The following is a 19,611-nucleotide window of genomic DNA, read 5'->3' as shown; positions in this document are numbered from 1 at the left end:
TGCAATAACGCTGGCTCATTTCTCACCTAACACACGATCACCAGGAGGGCTCTTTTCTCAGCCTTGTAAGGAGCCGCTCTTCAGTCGATGCTGAAGGCTGCTCTGCTGCCTGATCAACAGCCACCCCTGTGCTGCCATTCTGGCATCTTACAAGTATGCCTGAATCCTTCACACTTCCATCAGCGACTACTACTGCCTGGATGCTGTGCTTGCCCGTCTTGTTCTGTGCTGCCTTCCCAACCCCCAGAACGCAGCCTGAGAGGTGCAAAGTCACATCTGCACTGGAGAAACAGCTTTAATGAGTAACTGAAAGCACTTGGGGACTCCTACCTGCATCTGGGCTTTCTTCATGTTGGCATTGACAACGGCCGCCATGTAGCTGAGAGCTGCTTCACGAGTTTCGCCGTTTAACAAAATACTATGTAGAATCTTGAAAAGTTCTTGCTAAATTATTTTCAAAATGAAAAAACAATTGATTTCTTTTTTACTTTAAGAAGAGCCTCCCACTCCCCATCTCTCTCCTTTGTAGGGAACCCAAGTACAGTCAAGAAAAGAAGTGTGTGTGTGTGTGTGTGACACAGAGAGAGAGAGAGAGAGAGAGAGAGAGAGAGAGCGCGCACAGCAGCTTGCAACAGGAAGAATGTTGAGCAGTCAGTGTTAATAACTAGCCTTTGCCTCTTCCCTCACACAACCAGTGTGGCCTCGATTAGCAAGGCACACGGAAGACATAGTAAAAGCTGGAGAGAGCCTGGCCACCAGGCGTGCCAGCCCCCAGCTCAGGTCTGCTCTGTCCCTCTACAAAGTCTGCTCCTTCACCATTTCACTGCACTTTTTCACAAAGGGAGGAACCACTGTTTAATTAACTGGGAAATCATGTTTAAAAGAATCATGTTGGACAGCCTACCTCCTAGAGCACACATAAAGTTTCCTTACTTGGGTATGATGTTCCCAGAGAAGTGGCATAGCTACGTTTCAGTCACTGGGAGACACCTTGCCGGGCACGCCTGAGGTAACAGGCTTGCATTTTATCTCTGCCCAGTGACAGCAGCAACAAGTGCTAAAAGCATCGGGTTGGGGTCGACACGGAGCACTTTGTTTGTAAGCTGTCTGATTTGTATGACACGAATGACCGGCAAGCACTGGACATTGGGTCAGGCCCTTCTTCCCTAGAGAGGCCCTCCCTCCTCTCAACACCTACCCGTCCCAGCTCCAGGTAGTGCTGTAGTGACTGGCTGACCACGCGTGTGTTCTCCAGGGTAATGGCGGGCCCTGAGAAGTATTTCTCAACCACCTTTGCCTGGAAGAGAAGGGGACGCAGGCAATCACAAAGAGCGCAGTGAGCACAGGAATGAGCTGAGTGGCTACGCACTGAGTACTTACATCGTCCTCTGCAAAGACTGAGAAGCTAAAGAAGGCCCCTAAGTAGGAGAGTCTCTGCAGCTCCCGCCCAGAACCAGGGCTTAAGGACTTCGGCAACCACAGGGGTAAAGAGGCGACCTAGACACAGGACAGAGAGAGGGCCAGGTAAGCTGCAGAGGCAGCTGACACAGGAGGAGCTTAGAGAGCAGCACGCAGAGCCACCCAGCACCTGGAGACACAGGGCTCCTTGTAATAGTTCTGACCTCAGATAGAGGGTACTCTCCAACTTCCGTATTTTATAAGATATACGTTTAAACTTTTAGTTATTCTTTCACAATTGTGTGCGTGCGTGTAAGTGTGTGGTCTGATGTATTTCTATTGCACTGTCCTATCCTGTCACTGTCTCCCTCCCACTAAGCCCCTCCTTCCCTCAGGTCCCCATACTCTCATGTGCTGTCTGTGTAGCCTGCTGCATCTGAGACTGCAACAAGGCCACACTGCTATACCACTACTAGAGCAGAGGGCACACTGCTTAGGATGAGGACTCTCCTCAAACCAGGAACTCTGCAATAGGTCAGCAACCTATTCTGATGCTACTCAAAGGCTGTCAATGTCCCACAGCACCTGCTCCTCTAGAAAAACCAGCCCTCGTTGTAGAATATGCTCTATAATAGCAGCGGAACAGAGGAGGGCAGCCCCGCCCACATACAAATGTCTTTCAAGAGAAGTCTTTAGCTGACACTACTTTAAAACTGGCCTTTGCCTGTTGACAGAGGTCATGTGCAGACTCACCCGGTGGGCACTTACCAAATTGCACATAGGGTGTGTCTTCCCAAACTTGGTTTCACAGAGTTCACCCAGTGCCTAGAAACAAGAAGGGAAAGAATCACTGCCATGTCTTCTGTCTCACACTGTGCCATGTATGACAGCAAGGAACAGCTTTCATTCCCACTACAAATGCTGGGCAAAGCTCTCTGTGAGGCCATCAGCCTTAATAGTGTTTCTACTTAGAGATAGGTAGACAGACAGACAGACAGACAGATGATTGATTGATAGATAGACAGACAGACAGATGATAGATAGATAGATAGAAAGAAGACAACGCCCAGGCAGCAGGCACTCACACCTCAGTTGCTCGCTCGCAGACAGCGCCCTGTGGTGTCCTGGTGAACAGCTTTCCAAACACGTGCATTTAGCTTTTAAGACTGAGTTTTCATTTTTATCAATTCACAACACAAGATCAACTGCACAGGCTGTGTGTGCTAATCCCGGGCAGCAACACCCAGAGCTTTACTCGGGACCCCAGACGCTACCTACCAGCCACTGAGCCTTTGGACAGGCTCACAGGTCAGGGATGGACGGAACTGATTCCAAGTTTAAGTTCTCATGGCCCAATGTAGGATATCACATTAATACCTCAGGGAAAGCTGGAGACCATCTCAACACCAAACACCAGGCAGCAAACCGTCCACAACTGGGGAAAAACCCTGAGGCTGGCTGCCACACGCCATCTTTGTGATTTATCGTTATCATCGTGGGTTGGGGTGTGTTTGCATCTGTGTGAGATGTCAGGTGTTTGTCCTTGTGCATGTGTGTGTTTTCTTCTAGATAAGGCTTTGTTATGTTGCCCAGGTTGGCCCAGAACTCTCAGTTCTCCTGCCTTAACCTCTTAAATACTGGGGCTGACACATGCTCAGTAGCATCAGCATAAGAAACAACACCCTAGAGGTCACAGCATAGGACAAAGCCAGTTATCAATCCAACAATAACCCAGTTATTTCTGTGATAGCTCCAACAGTCCTCCTCTATTTGCTGTATTGCCCTCCTCCCCTCCATGCCTTCCTGATGCACCCTCCTTACTGTACCAGCATAGCAGCAGGCCCCAAGTTAAATCCCACCCCCCCACAAAGGATGACTGTGTTCCACCAAGGGCATTTTGTGGATCCTGTCATCACATTCTCGTCACTAAACTAAACCAGATAAGGAGCGCAGCAGTTCCAAGGCTGTGTTGCAGAACAGCGAGGGTGATCAACCAGCGCTGACTAAAGGCATCCCCGCTGAGGCAGCAGCAGCAGATTCCATTTCCTGTGCCCAGCCACACAGTTTGTAACAAACAGCCCCAGAAACATGCTCAAAGTTTTTATTTGTCTACTTTCTTGATTTTTTTGGAAACAGAATCTCACTATATAGCACAGACTTATCTGGACTTTCTCACTAGGAAATCCTGGAATGATCGTCCTCCCTCAGCCTCAACTGCTCAACTATAGTGCACCCGGCTCAAAGTGAGATTTTAGGCAGGATATTGTGCGCCCAGGATAATGTCACACTGTGCAGATCAAAGAGACCCTGAGCTCCTGCTCCTCCTGCTCCGACTCTGTGCGAGGATCAAGGTGAACCCAGACACCTGGCTTTTGTTCTTGCCTTTGTTTAAGTGGACATTCTGTAGCCCAGGCTGGCCTTCAACCCATGACTTTCTCGTCTCAGATCTCCAACACTGGGCGACCGTGAACTACCACACTCAGTTCAGCTTCACCTCATTCCCAACATTATTATGAACTTCTCCTTGTTACTGCTATGATAGTCTTGTTTTTCCATTTGTTTTGAGACAGGGTTTCTGTGTGTAGCCCTCACTGTCCTTGGAACTAGTTCTATAGACCAGGATGGCCTTGATTCAGAGATCCGCCAGTCTCTGCCTCCCAAGTGATGGGGTTAAAGGTGTGTACCACCACTGCCCGTTTGTCTTGATTTTCTAACAGTAGCCCTTCTGTTACCTATCTGACCGTCTGTCACAGATTAACTGTGAGGATGTTTTGTGATGGTGTGACTTTTACCCTGAATTACGAATATCCTAAGGGAAGAGAGCTTGCTTTACAAGCGCCTAGGGGGTACAGGGCACATCCCCAATATTATAAGTGATCCACATAATGGAATTAAATGAAAAGAATTACTAAAGGAACAAACATAGTTTCAATTTTTTATGGCCTCATTCTATACAAAGTTGTACCTATATGTAAGTCATATAGTGAGTGAGTTCCATGGTTTTGTATTTTTTCTATTATAATCCTGTAACAAAAATACCAGAAGACATTCATCTCTCAAAATTTCAAAGCAGCAAATGTCAGATAGAAAAGAGCCTCCCTCTCATTTGTTGCTGTTTGGAAAGGTTTTTTGTTTTGTTTTCCCCAGATAGGGCCTCTCTACAGAGCTCTGGCTGTTCTGGAACAGTTCTAGCCCATGTTGGCCTCGAACTCACAGTGATCAGGTACACCCGCCTCTGCCTGCCAAGTGATGGGATGAAAGTCATGGACCACGATGCCTCTTGTATGGACAGCAGTGTTTCATAACAGTTGAGTCCTCGGTGAGAATCTGGCTAAAGACTCTTATTATAGTCTACGGTTGTTCTGAGCACCACGGGGCACCAGGCACATCTACTTGGAAACAAAGACCACGGATGAGATGTGTGGCCTCAATGGCAGGCAGGCTACAGACACCCCGAGATTTATGTGGGTTTAGTCCTCCTGCTTGCCAGGCAAGCACTTTAGCTACTAAATCGACTCCTTAACCTGTATTAACAGGCTATTAAATTTTTAAAAAATTATTCACTTAGTGTGCATTTATGTGTGTGTGTGTGTGTGCGTGTGCACATGCACATGTACAGACAGGCGCACACATGCCAAAGCCCCTATCTAGATGTCAAAATAAAACTGCTCAGCAGTTGGTTAGTGCCCTGCACCAGGTTTTGGGGCAGAATCTCCTTTTTCTACTACTGTGCTTTGCTGCTCCAAGCCAGCTAAGCCCACAAGCTTGCAGCCAAGTATCTTGTACCAGCCTCTTATCTTACCCTAGCTATCCTGTGACTACAGATAGTAGGCAGCACACCTGTCTTTTAATGTTGATTCCCAGAAAGCAAACTCAGGTCACAGGGTTGTGTGGCAAGGATTTTAACCTGCTGGGTCATCTCTCTGGCTCAGTCGGGCATGGCAGCACACAGCAGTCATCTTAGCACTCTGGAGAATGATGGAGGTTCATGACTACACGGTCAGCCTGCACTGCACAGGAAGATACTGAAATGATCTGTTGGGGATTTTTTAAAGATTTACTTTATTTTTATTTTGTGTGTGCCGGGTACATGCCTCCTGAGTGCTCGGCAGCACCTGTGAAGGCAGAAGAGGGAAATCCTCTGGAGCTGGAGTTCCAGGCTATGCTGCAAACCACACTCCAGCCATGCAGAAGAGCATCATACACTCCTGACTGCTAAGCTGTCTTCCCAGCCCCAATCCTCTGTTGCATCTCCATTTATTATTACTGTATGTGTGTCTGGGGAAAGGGGGAGTAGAGTATGTATGTGGGATCTCTCATCTTGACGTGGGGGGTTCCAGTTGTCAGGCTTGAACAGAAAGCAATTAGTAACTCAAGAGCAAGCTATCTCATTATGCTTGATGTTTAAATCCCAAGTATGGTTTGCTTGTTGTTCTGAAAACCAGCAAGATGCCTCTGACAGTCATCCTTTGTGCTGGCTCCCCAGAATAGCAAGGCACATTCCCACAGTGCCTCACTCGATGCTGTCTAGGACTGGCAGTAGCGGAGTATGGAAAGCTGCCAATACACTAGGGTGGCTCAGGACACAGTCACACAAGTGTCTGGCCTACAGCAGGGTCTCAGGTTTTACATCTGAAGGTGAGAGTGATCTACACGTGTAATCTCAGCACTCGAGAGGAGGGCGCAGGGCCATGAGCTAATGCAAACACGAGACTGTCAGAAAGAAAGAAAGAAAGAAAGAAAGAAAGAAAGAAAGAAAGAAAGAAAGAAAGAAAGAAAGAAAGAAAGAAAGAAAGAGGAAAGGAAAGGAAAAGAAAAGGAAAAACAAGGTTAAACATAGATCTGATAAAAAAAAATATGCTTTTACCATGAGGGGATTATTTATATATCAATTAAAAAGGAAAGATTAAGCTTTTACCATGAGGGGGTACTTAAAGTAGTCGCTATCCAAGGAGCACTCTTTGGCAGCAAGCGCCAGGCCTTGTAAAATGGGGATAAAGATCTGTAAGAAAGAGAACCACAAAAGTTAGGTGTGAGAAAAGTTAGCAGGCAGGCTCTTTAGACGACTACCAGTCTGTAGTCCACACACTCGTACTCTCCCCTGCCCCCTGAGACAAACTGGTTTTCCCCATCCATATAAACAACTCTACAACTCTTTGGTGTGGCTGGTCCACCAGGACGACTGTCCAAGCAGCAGCAGAGCCCAGCTGTGCAGGGAAGAGCGAGGGCTGAGCATTAGCAGCACTCTGGCAGGGCCCACGGCCTGTAGGGCGCAGACAGGGCGGCTGAGGGCGTGGGGGGTCCTGCTGCACACCTCAGCACTCCCACTTGCCCTGTCCCCACAGTGTTGCTGGCAACACCCATGATCTGCATGGAAATCACACTAAGTGTTCCACTTTCTCCTCGAATCCACCAACACTTAAGAAATTGTTTCCCTCTGTTGCATTCAACTAACTGAGAACAAGGAGACAGCTGATGAATGTTCAAACTGAAAATTTTATTTTTAGTAAGAATGTCTTGCTAACACAGTCACCTGACCAGGAAATTGAAGGGTAGTCAGACACACAAGGCTGGCACTGATTTGGTGACAGTGGCCAAGCCCTGCTGCTCAGCACAGCTCACCCTCAAACTTCACAGTGCCTTCTCATTGAGCCACATAATTAGGAGTGGGCTAGCATCTAAGACTAACACCATCACGGGGAGAAGGTACACAGCAGCCACCAACGTGAACCACAGCTGTAAAGGGTGCGTAGTATAAACCCACAAGAAACCTGCACCAATCCCTCAGGCCACAAAGCTCATCCCATCCCAGGGAAGTTTCAGCACAGGAGAAGACATGGGATAGAAAGATAGCGCACACCTGCGCAGAGCCCAGCCAGGTTATCAGAACAGCGCTGGAAGAGATCATTCTGGTCTCTGTAACTCAAGTAATCAGGGTGGATGTTATTTGTGCTTTCTTAAGCAATCTGAAAACACTCAACACGGGCAAGAGATGCCAGAACCGCAATCAAGAAGGCAAAAGTTCTACAGTCACACAGATAAACGCCATTAACTGTCCATCCAAATAATATTTAAAATTTATTCTTTTTAGTAGAGTTATCCTCATATGTAAGTAAGAGTTTAATTGATAATTGATAATAAACAGGCAAAATATGAATAAGTATAAATTGTTATCATCAAGGATTCTATTTTTAAAATTTAATTTTACTGTGTTCATATAATATGTTGTATAAGTAGGCATGTGTGCATATGAATGTGAGATCGGAGGGCAACTATTAGGTGCCTTCCCTTGTGGGTTCAGGAACCAAACTCAAGCCGTCAGGCTTACAAAGCAAGCACTTCTACGTAGAGACAGCTTGCCTGCCTAGGCACCATATTGTTGTTGTGACCTGCATATTAAAAGTCACTCTTTTGCCGGGCGTGGTGGCGCACGCCTTTAATCCCAGCACTTGGGAGGCAGAGGCAGGCGGATTTCTGAGTTCGAGGCCAGCCTGGTCTACAAAGTGAGTTCCAGGACAGCCAAGGCTATACAGAAAAACCCTGTCTCGAAAAACCAAAAAAAAAAAAAAAAAAAGTCACTCTTTTATTTCCAAGGAAGAGCCTCCCAGGTGAGATAGAAGCTTCAACGACTTATCTCCAGCCCTTACATTAAGTTGCTGTTTATTTCTGTTTGTTCATTTGGAAACATCACTCAAACATTAAAGGAAGTAGAATTTCCAGTCAAGGATTTAGCCACGTCATAGTTGGTGCACCCGTTAGGTAAAAGGTAAGATGTGGTCTGGGGTCTCCAGGTCCCTTTCCTTCCCCATTCTCTCCAAAGAAACCTCAAACACAGGAAAGACAACAGCATTCACGCCAGCCAGCCCGAGAGAGCACCAGCTTTCCGTGACTCAGAGACCTATCTATGCTGCCTGCTGCCGCTGAGTTCATGCCATGTCCTTTACAAAGCCACCTGAGGTCACTTTATTATGGTCTCAGCATGAGTTTATCAATAAAATAAGCACAAAATGTCCCTTCAGCTGATTTTTGACCTGATTTTAAAGTTACTCTGGGTTCTTCATTGCTGGCGTGTATGAAAAAAGAAAATTCTTCTAATTAAGGGTCATCACCCCCAAAGGCTGCCTCACTTAACTCTCCTGAGACAATGACTTTTTCCCACACGAGTTTACGGATTCGCCTAAAGATGAGGAGCTCAGGTGCTGCCTTGCCGTTCCCGTGTCCACAAGACACCACTAAAGACCGAGGCCAACCAACTGCAGCATAGAACCGCTTTACAGAGAATTTTTCTTCTTGATTCCTGAATTGTTCTTCCTTCCTTCCTCCCCCCCACCCCCATGAGATAAGGTCTAGCCTGGAACTTAACCATATAGACCAGGCTGGTTTCAAACCCACAGAGACTTACGTGCCTCTGACTGGCGAGTGCTGGGATCACAGGCCTGGACTGCGCTTTTGCAAACACGTAAGAACTGGAAGGTCTTTAAACCAAGAGTCATGAGTATACTAGACAGAAACCAAGGTGACGGCATGCTGCCAGCTGCCGCACCCACACTGAGATCGAGGACCTTCTTATTTATTTCCTTTTTAGCACATATTACTTATGATGGGTTTCATGACGGCCTTTTTGTACATGCACATAAATGCACTTTTATCACCCTCACCCCATCACATGCCGGCGTCTCCTTCCCACTCCATTCATCCTCTTCTTCCTCTTAACTTCAGGCCCTCATCACCTCTTTCTTCCCCTCCCTTCCTTTCCCACCTTACCAGTGGCTTTATCACTCAAGAAGGTATCTATCTTTCCAGCCTGCAGCCCCTACTAACTTCATGGGAGAGGTGGGGTTCATGAGTCTCTCCCCTACCCCATGACGTGGTGTATCTTCACAGCAGAGAGGCACTTAGCTAAAAGCTGGAGCATACCTGCTTGAACACCTCTTCATCCTGGTGAGTGGTCCTCACCAGCTCTTGAATGAAGCCGTACGGGAGATTCCTGCAGAGCATGTACGGCACGAGGAAGGATGGCTGTTGCAAGGACCTGCAGATGCAGGAAGAGCAAGGGCTGTGATGGGAGCGTGTGGAATGCCATGGCCGCACAGGTCGCCCGTCGTCACGGAAACACAAAACCTACCAAACACGCTGCACAACCATTACTTAGGCAAAGCATGACCTTTCTGACAATGGTGACATCTGGCCTATTAAAGGAGACATCAGTAGAAACTGCAAAGACAACAAGTCTTTCTAAATGAAGCATTAGGGGCTGGGAGGTACGTCACTTGTTTAGCGTACGAAGAGCCCCAGGCCGGATCCTCAGCAATGGAAGATAAATAATAAATGCATTAAAAAATCAATTATGGGTCCAGAGAGACAGCTCAGCAGTAAGAACACTGGCCGTGGTGGCAGAGGACCTGTTTGATTCCCAGCACCCTTGTGGTGGCTCACAACGGTTCGTAAATCCAGTTCCAGGAGATCTCAACACGTTTTTCTGACCTGTAAGAGCACCCACAAGCACACACACAGGCTCATAAGTGAATCTAATTTTGTTAAATTAAAAAAAAAAAAAAATCCTTGTTATGTCTCATCTACATTGAAGAAAAAAAATAGCCATAATCTCTTTCAAATTCCTTTTCTTTTTTTCTGTTACTTGGTTTTGTGGGGATTTTATTGTTGTTTGGTTTGGTTTGGTTTGGTAAGGTTCCTCAATTGGTAGCAGTGGCAGCAGTGTCACATTTAATCTCAGCGCTCAGGAAACAGAGGTAGATCTCTGAGTTCCAGTCCAGCCTGGTCTACATAGCCAGGAAAGCCAGAGCTACACAGTGAAACCTTGTCTCAAAAAATAAGCAAACAAACAAAAAAACAAGGTTTTTCTGGGTAGCCCTGGCTGTCCTGGAACTCACTGGACTAGGATGGCTTTGCATTCAGAGATCTACCTGACTGTACCTTCCAAATGCTGAGATTAAAGGCATGCCCCATTCCATCCAGCTAAGTTAGTTGGATTTTAAAGACAAGGTTTTGCTACAGAGCCCACGAAGGTCAAACTAGTAGTCAGTCCCGCATCAATCTCCCCAGTGCTGTGAGATTACAGACGTGTGGTGCTATACGAACTAATTTTCTTCCATTTTGAAAGATTAAAAAGCATGTGGTTAGAGTACAGGCAATAACCAAAACTAAAAAAAGAAAATCCCATTTTTTCCATTTTTCCTTTAGCTGTTTTTACATGATAGACATGAAATATAGGGCTGGAGAAATGTGATGTCAGCAGTTAAGAGCACTGACGGCTCTTCCAAAGGCCCTGGGTTCAATTCCCAGCAGTGACATGGCAGCAATCGCTGCTAACTCCAGTTACGGGGGGATCCAGTGCCCTCTTCTGGCCTCTATGGCCACCAGGCATGCATGGAATACACAAGTATACAAGCAGAAAAAAACACATACTCATAAATAAAATTTTGTATTGTCTTGTTTTTGTTTTTCAAGACAGGGTTTCTTTGGGTAGCCCTGGATGTCCTGGAACTCGCTGTATAGACCAAGCTGACCTTGAACTCATAGAGTCTACCTGCCTCTGCCTTCTAAGTGCTAGGACTAAAGGCCTCCACCCCTGGCATAAATAAATAAATAAATAAATAAATAAACGAAATATGCAATCTTTTATTAACCTTGGGAGCTATACAAAACTTTCTGAAACAGACAAATTATAGCAAATTATCCCAAATATTTTCCCTACAACTGTACTTTGGTTTATCTTGTTTTTATGAGACAGGGCTCAGTATGAAACAAAGGCGGGTCTGCAACTTCCTATATAGGCCACAATGGCCTTGTGCTGGTGTTGATCCTCCTGCCTCTGACTCCTGAATGCTAGGACTATAGATAATGTCCCTCCTCAGCTGGTCCCCCCTACCCCCATTGTTCTCTAATACCTAATCAATGTGGTAATCAATGTGGAAGCACATGGAATGTGGTTATTTTGTCAAAAACAGACAATAATCCCAAGCACTAGGTATTAAGTTATCGATATTCTGCCTTGGCTCTACATATTTCAAAGTAGAGAGAACTCTTAAAAAGTAAATAACTTCTTTTTTAAAATGTCCCGTACCACTTAGGAAATGAAGAACACATTTTATTTCCACAGTTTCCACGAGGAGGAAGTGCATCTTTACTCCTAAATACCTCGCTATCCTTAGGCGGATGTACGTTTATCGCATGTTGTTCCTGCATGTATGTATGTTTCTGTACCATACCACATGTGTACAGTGTCCAAAGAGGCCAGAAGAGGGCATCAGATGTACTGGAATTGGGGTTACAGATACTACGCCCCATCATGTGGATGCTGGGAATTGAACCCAAGTCCTTGGCAAGAGCAGCCAGTGCCCTTAAGTCTGAGTCATCTCTCCAGCCTGAGCTCTGAGGACTGAGAGACAGTCACAATACAGGACCCAGAGTTCTCAACATGGTATAAAACAACTGGCAGCTGACAGGCACTGAGCGCTGGCCTTCCCTACCCACCCAGAAGCACAGCAACACGAGTGTCGTCCGTCATACCTGGGCTGTGTGAGGGAACCTTGTAGCACTAGTGCGGTGTGGGAGATGCACTGCGAGCGGATGTTGCTCAGAAGCTGGCTGACTGCTGGCTGGCTGCACATCTGAGAAGAGAGACAACAGTCAGCATAAAGAACCAAAAAGGCTAGGAGCAGAGGCATGGCTATGAAATGGCCTGCTTCTCTCACCCTGGGCTCTTAATGGACAAAGTAAGGCAAGTATGCCCACCTGTACCAAGGTTAATCAGAGAAGATGGGCAGCGCCACGGGCACACCCATTCCATTTCCCGTTGGGGGGAGTTATAACACACTCTGAGGCAGAGTCTTTTGTATAGTAGCCCAGGTGGATTTCCATCTAGAGCAATCCTCCTGTCCCAGGCTCCCCGGGTATACCACACCTAGTGTTAGTTTGCTTTTGCTGAGATTAAGAACAACAGTTTCTTTCTTTTTCTTTTTTTTTTAAATGTGATCTTTTTAAAATTTTTAAAGAATTATTTCTTTTATGTATATGAGTACACTGTAGCTGTCTTCAGACACTCCAGAAAAGGGCATCAGATCTCATTACAGATGGTTGTGGGTGCTGGGAATTGAACTCAGGACCTCTGGAAGAGCAGTGGGTGCTCTTAACCGCTGATCTACCTCTCTAGCCCCCAAGGACAACAGTTTCTAACGTCAGTCTGGTATTAGTGAGATGTGAATGAGGAGATATGGAATGAGACAGCGGAAGGTACCGGGTGTGGTGGTGCACACCTCCATCTCAGCTTCCAGATGCAAGTGGAAGCTGAGTTCAAGGCCACCCAGGGCTACACAGAGAGACCCGGTCTGAAAAACAGGGCTGAGGAATGCTACTTCCTTGTCTTAGCATGGTCCTGCAGCTTGTACAACTGCAGCTTCACCTCTGAGGATTATCACTCTCATGCGGGCTGCGGGGACTCACTGGGCAACTGTGAAAATCCAAGTTCATAGACTGTAACAGTTCCTGCAATCCAGGGAATGGATGCTCTGTAATGTCAGTTGTAGGATTATCTCAGGCTCCTAGCAGTATGGTTTCAATATAAATATGTCCCTGGAGGACTTATGTTATAGGCTTGGTTCCTAGCTGATGGGCATTTTTTGAGGGGTAAAGGGGCATCAGAGCTTTGGCTCTAGCTTCAGCAATGCACTGACTGATGATACAGTAGGATTGGCAGGTAAGGCCTCATGAAAGAAAGCAGGTCAATTAGAGTGTGACTGAGCAGTCTAGCTAGCTCATCCCAGGACTTCCTCGGCTTTCCTTTGCTTCTTGGTCACCATGACAACAGCAATTTAGCTGTACCACACCTGTCTACAAAGATGCTCACCATATCCCAGAAACAATGGACTCATTTGGTGATGGATTTAAGGATCTGTGAGCAGAATCCACCTTTCTTGCTTTGAGCTTCCTGGACATTCTGTGCTAGTACTGGAAAACTGACACAATTATCAGCAATTATCAGGACCACGGACATCATGGGCAGACAGAGGAGAGGACAGACTCCAGAGCCCAGGCGCTCCGACTCACAGCGGAGCTCTGGCATAACGTCTACAAGGTGCTGTGGGTTCTCCAGGACTAGATTCCGTTCTCACAGACAGGGCCTAAGCTGCTGGCACACTGGCACCCAACAGCTGCCCCTGCGCAGGGGTCAGCACGGGCATACATAAGCAAGGTTCGCTTTCTCTCTGGGAAATCCGCTCCGCAGTACCTTTGGTGCTTTTTTCTCCTCTATTCCAACTCGGTCAAAGCACTCGATGAGGTAGTTCAGCATGTCCGTCTCTTTGCAGGTTTCAATGGTGAAATGGTCACTGTACGAATCCCAGTTACTTGCTCCACCAGAGGCTCCCAAACTTTGGAGAAGAGAAAACAGATTGACAATGCTTTCCTTCTCAGGACCACTTCTAGAGCACAGCTTTCTAGAGCACAGCTGGCCACTCTGCAGCAGAAAGCCGGTTAGGAGCCTGCACCCACGGTGAAGCACAATTTCCCCATGCAGCCACACTGCAGCTCATGGCTGCTTTGTCTGCGCCCAGGCCAACCAATGATGTCTGAGAAATGCCCTAGCCTGTCAGGGCGACCTGGCCTTGCTGGGGATGCTAACTTACAAATCAGAAGGACTAGAGACTGCTGCTGAGTGTTGAACAGCTGGAGTCACCACAGGTTCATGAGCCAAAACGAGTGGTATCACTTGGGCAGACACACATGGCCAGACAGTGCTATAGTCTCTCACTTTAGGAGAGATGCTCCAAGTGACTACTACGGTACCACTCTCATCCTCAAAATGTCTACACAGATCTGAAGAGACTTCACAGCATCACAACAGGCCAGAGAATGCCAAGTTGGAAGGAGAAATGAATGTGTTTGCTATTGAATTTTCAGGAATTTCAGTGAACAAGGAAAAGCAAATCAGTGAAAACCAAATAAACAAAAGTCTTGCACAAAGAGTAAGCGGACTCAGGGAGTGGTCCCAGCTTCGCTTGTGCCCTGCAAGGAGAACTTCCACTGCACCTGCAGGGGGCGCTGTGGAGCCCTGCTACTACTATAGAATATATATAATAACTATTCCCAGACAAAGGCCAAGCAGCACAATGGTGAGGTCCAAGGATACTGGACAAAGAAGCTGAGGTGAATCTCCAACAAAACGGATGTTCCAGTACCACACTGATTTTTGTGTTTCTGTTTGTACTTAACACAAAAAAATCACGAAGACATGAAGACAAAGGAAGAAGCGGGAAATTCTGAAACAAAGGGGAGAAGTTAGGCAAAAATATCCCCTATGGAAGATGACAGAGATGGGAGACAGCAGGACCTGACGTCTCTCCTTCAACCGCACCCAGACAAAGCACAGGAACTAAGAGACCCAGCTAAGAACTGAGAGAACAATAGGCTACACACTCAGAGAGACACGCGTAACTACATTTGGAAAATGTGTGCTTAGCTCCCCTTGGCATTTGGGGAAACACACACAGCAGACGTGAGAATGGAAGTGGGGTGTGGAGGTGACTCAGTGCACAAGAAACCATGCTGCAAAGCCAAGGCTGTCCCCCAGGGTCTAACAAACCCAAATTACTGTAATCTAACTCCAGTGTGTTAACATTTTTAAAAAGGAAAGAATGAGGCTGAGGGGAAGTCTAGGGAAGGGGCAGGCCTCCGGGCTGCAGAGCACCTCGCCAGACCCAGGACAACAGCAGAGGAGGTGGCCGGGAGACGCTGAGGCAGAGCACGTTCATCCTCACAGCAGCAAGTGTGCCTTACTCACTAAGCCACGCTCTGGAAGGTCCCGACCGGCTGGACAGCAGAAGCAGGAACAGTGTGAAGCGCAGGAGACAGGCAACCAAGAGTGGATACAAACCTACCGCAAGCGTGCTGATAGAGCAGGCCCTGGGAAGCTCTGGGAAAGCCTGCCTGACCCACAGCAGCCTGAGTTTTACCTGGGACTCCCTGATTATGTTCACTGCACAATCCAAAGACTTTGCTAATACAGCCCTGCTCCTATGTGTAATTCACAGCCACTGTCCTTGTAGCAGCTCTCACATAAGTCAGTGAAAACATAACTTGGTGGTTAAAATGAAACTTTTAAACTATTTCCTGATAAGCACACATTCAAACACTTTCTGAAGTTTAACCTTGCCAGCTGCATGGAGTGTGACGTGGCACCCAGATGAGCACGTGACTCGTGCCCGAGGGTATGAAGCACCTGTGGTGTGGGCTCAGGGAGCTGCGGCTCGAGTTACAATCAGCTCTCAGCGCTGCGGCTCGAGTTACAATCAGCTCTCAGCAATACACTGCACTGAACAATCACCACACTCCAAGTGTTCCACTAGAATGTCAAGTGGCAGGTGACCGACCGGTGCACCGGCTTACACCTGTGATCTCTGCACTCAGGCAGAGGGGCAGATGCCTAAGATGACCAAGTATATAGAAGTCTGTCCATCCTCTGCGAGACAACACAAAGAAGGACCTGAGGAAATATCAAGGAGTTTTCAAAGCTAAGAGATGTTTCATGAATCAGACAGCAAGCAATTAGCTGATTTACATCAGAAGGGGGATAAAGGTGAGATGAACCTTTAACCCAACCCTAGAGAAAATCCTAGATCAGATATTCAAAGTACCCAAGGAAATCATGATCCCAGTCTTAAAGGGCCACTCTCATCAACGCCAAGTCAACAGTCAGAGGTCAAAATGACGGCAAAGATTCTCAGCACATTAATCTCGTCAGGAACACAGCCGAGGGGACGTCAGCGGCAGTGGTATGGTCCCCGCTGCTCAGCAGGTGAGGCTGAGGAAGGATAACCACCAGCAGGTCCCCAGCCTCCACACTCATGATACCTGCACCAACTCTGACATCCTAAAATCCTAGAAACGTTTCATATTTAAGTCCCAAGAAGGGACAGGTTAAAAACTTACACCAGCATTTTCTGGTAACCACATCAGCAGTCTGAGTTAATCAGCAGTGTGAGGTGCTTGCTAACCAGGTAACTGCCTCCTAGAACAGGAATGTAACAGAATATCCCAAACAATGAAAACATTCTCAAAAATAACACACACCTCATGCCCTTGGTCCAGACTGAATTACATTTCAAATGTACCAATAACAATCACCTGCGTCTTACAGGGTCCTGCGTGTTTCCTTCTCTAATGGGAATACTCACATTTCCATTTACCTGGAGTGTTCTCTCTACTCGAGCGCATGCGTGCCTGTGAGTGTGCGTGTGTGTCTGTGTGTGCTCACCACTGAGTGCTGTACCCTCAGGAGCTCACTGAATGCGCTGGACATCCTTCTGCCTGCGTTTCCTCGCCAGCACTCAAACCACACCCATGTGACACACTGCCGCACCAAGTTTGTTCTAAGCACATCTATGGGCCAAACCCAGGTTCCCAGGAGTGCACCCCGACTCAGCCATCTCTCAAGCCTCCCATTTACCAAGCTCTTAAGTATAGACCTTGAAATTCTGTATTTTCTCAAGCTAAGGCCCAGAGTTAATCAAGTTCACACCAGCTGATTCACTCTACAAATGTGCACTGGGGACGGCTGTGCTCGCTCTGAGCACCGTTCATAGTCCAGGGACTCTACAATGAATGGCACAGATGAAGGATGTCAGTGAATAAAGGCAGAGACTGGGTGTGGCACAGCACTGGGGAAGTTGCAGGAGTAGGCACGGGACTGTTACGTCCCTCGGTTTCCAACGTTGACACACTACGGTCAGACGCTAGCCCTTGAGGAGATGACACTGGAGCCCAAGCCTGAGGAAAATAAGTAGCAAACTGCACAGCTCTCTGGGACAAGAAAGGATATGAGTCTTCAGGGCGGTGTGACAAGATAAGCCTTCCCTTACGGACTCTTCCCTGAGACAATTCTCCCCCACCCCCGAGCTGTTTTTTAAAAAAAATTACATTTATTCATTTAATGTGTATTTGTGTATGCATGTGTATGTGACCGTGTGTGTGTGCGTGTGACACAGCACATATATGGAAATAAGAACATTCCCAGAAGTCACTTTTCTCTGTCTCCTTCACTGTGTGTGTGGGTCCTTGGATGGAACTCAGGCTGTCAAGCTGACGCTGTGCAAGCGTAGTGTGTGCTCACAACTGCTGAGCCACTCCCAGCCTCCAAGTCTTTAGTTTTAAGTCTAGATTCTGCATATGAGGGAGAAAGTGTTGTGTGTCTTTCTGGGCCTGGCTTACTTAATAAAATGATCTGTAGGAATTAAAGTCCTTGCACAGCATGAACTCTGATGACCCTCAGACAAGGAGTGTCTTCAAGGCTGTCAGCGTCCAAGCCCTTTCCTGAGAGACAACACTACTATTCCAAAATGATTTCTTTCTTACCTCGGAAAGACTGCTCTGTGGGACTTTTAGCTTTTTAGCTTTCTTTCTTAACATGATCATTCTATTATACAGAAAAATGACTCATTTCCCTGCATCCCACGACTTCACTTAAAGTGCTAGTAAACTTTCCAGCTTTCTGGTTGGGTCCTTTAACATAGATCACAGAGATGGAGAGATGGTTAAAGGTATTTGTTGCTCTCACAGAAGACCAGGTTCGGTTCCCAGCACCCACATGGCTGCTCACAGCCATCTCTAACTCCAGTTCCAACCTATTCTGGCCTCCAAAAGCACCTACATGCTTCTAAGTGCACACACACACACACCCAGGCACAGAAACATAAAATAATACAGTTTTAAATAGCTACAGAATCAGGCTGAGGAAATGGTTCAGAGATAAAGTACACCAGCTGCTCTTCCAGAGAACCCAAGTTCAATTCCCAGCACTGTCGTGTTAGCAACTATTAACAATTGTCTGTAAATCTAGTCCCCAAGGGTCCATGAGTGCCAGCCACCAATGTGATACAGAGACACAAACGCAGACAAGGCAACCCTACACATAGAATAAATAAGAGAAACCTTAAAGAGGAGGAGGAGAAAGCTATAGAAGGACATCTCCTGTACATAGAGATAATTTGACTTCGGGGAACAGTGGTGGCCACGCCTTTAATCCCAGCATTGAGCAGGCAGAGGCAGGTGGATCTCTGAGTTCAAGACCAGCCTGGTCTACAGAAGGAGTTCCAGGAAACCCTGTCTCAAAAAAAAAAAACAAAAACAAAAGATAATCTGACTTCTTTCTTATTCACAGCCTGTTTGTTTCTCTGTTACTGCTCTGATTGCTCTGGCTAACAATCCCAATACCAAGTTACAGGACATCCTCAGATATATAAATTTATCCCACCGATAAATCAAAACATGCTCTCACAGATGTCTGCTGTGTGAAATGGAGTCACATGGGATTTTACAAGCACAAAAAAAGACTCCACTCAAAAAAAATAATAAGTTCTTTTGCTAGCTCTTGCTGTCCTGACTTCCATGTATCCTCAAGCTCTCGATTTGTTTAGTGTTATGTCCTGCTACCATCTTCATACACTTTATCTGGAGTCTAATCGTAATCTCCAATAGACAAGCCAGATATCTCATTTCAGTGTAGCCAAAGAAGCTGGAGCCAACTGATAAAAATGTAACCTTGTAACTGAGCCTAAAACTCTGGCCAAGCCACACAAAGAACCCGAGCAGCAGAGATGAAACACAAAGACCACAGCGTCCTCCCGCCGCTCCAGCCCAAGTCCCACCGCAGAGAGCACACAGGCGATGCTGGACAAGCACCGATCCACAGTCACACCGCAGCCACTGAATAAGCACAGAACCTGAAGCTCAGGCACGGCTGGACACAGGGAATCTACAAAGAGACGTGTCAGTAAAAGCAGGACGTGATCTGCTAAAGAACTAAACAAAACATTCCGCTCACAGACAGCTCAAACCAAAACAAATGAAGCATTTTACCACGTATGGAAGCCACTCCTAGGGATGTCTGCTGTGTGAGCGGTCGTCACACAGACGTTACAGGCACAAGAAAGACACAGTTGCCTTTGGTAATATTTGCTTGGGAAAAGGTAATAAAATATTCAACCTAATATAAACATCTATCTTTTGGGGTCAATAGTCACCTTGCATCAACATTCTTCTCTCTCTCCAGGAGCTGCCAAACTTAATGATGCGCACCTAGCTCCTGCTGCAGGCTCTATACTTCTAGCCTGGAGTTATTTGTACTGGGCACAAACACAAACTGGGTGGGTCCAGAGGGAAATTCAGTTGAAGACGTAGAAACAAAGGGTCATTAAATTT

At 46.7% G+C, this 19,611-nt stretch overlaps 1 protein-coding gene across 2 annotated transcripts in view; it reads right to left on the bottom strand.

Moving 5' to 3' along the window:
• Positions 1-19,611, bottom strand: part of Ube4b (ubiquitination factor E4B) — a 102,285-nt gene that overhangs the window by 33,068 nt on the left and 49,606 nt on the right. For both annotated transcript variants that reach the window (XM_085838588.1, XM_021161159.2), the window contains 8 exons: positions 13,646-13,787; positions 11,929-12,029; positions 9,316-9,430; positions 6,317-6,400; positions 2,167-2,223; positions 1,381-1,497; positions 1,199-1,297; positions 331-444 (listed from right to left, as the gene is read on the bottom strand). In XM_085838588.1, the coding sequence (XP_085694714.1) occupies positions 331-444; positions 1,199-1,297; positions 1,381-1,497; positions 2,167-2,223; positions 6,317-6,400; positions 9,316-9,430; positions 11,929-12,029; positions 13,646-13,787 (829 nt within the window). The remainder of the gene's footprint in view (positions 1-330; positions 445-1,198; positions 1,298-1,380; positions 1,498-2,166; positions 2,224-6,316; positions 6,401-9,315; positions 9,431-11,928; positions 12,030-13,645; positions 13,788-19,611) is intronic.

The sequence above is a fragment of the Mus caroli genome, unplaced genomic scaffold, assembly GCF_978045245.1.
Source record: "Mus caroli unplaced genomic scaffold, Mus_caroli_1 scaffold_6, whole genome shotgun sequence".
Lineage (NCBI taxonomy): Eukaryota > Metazoa > Chordata > Mammalia > Rodentia > Muridae > Mus > Mus caroli.
Note: the sequence above shows the minus strand (reverse complement) of the source record. Positions and strands in the feature narration are given on the sequence as shown.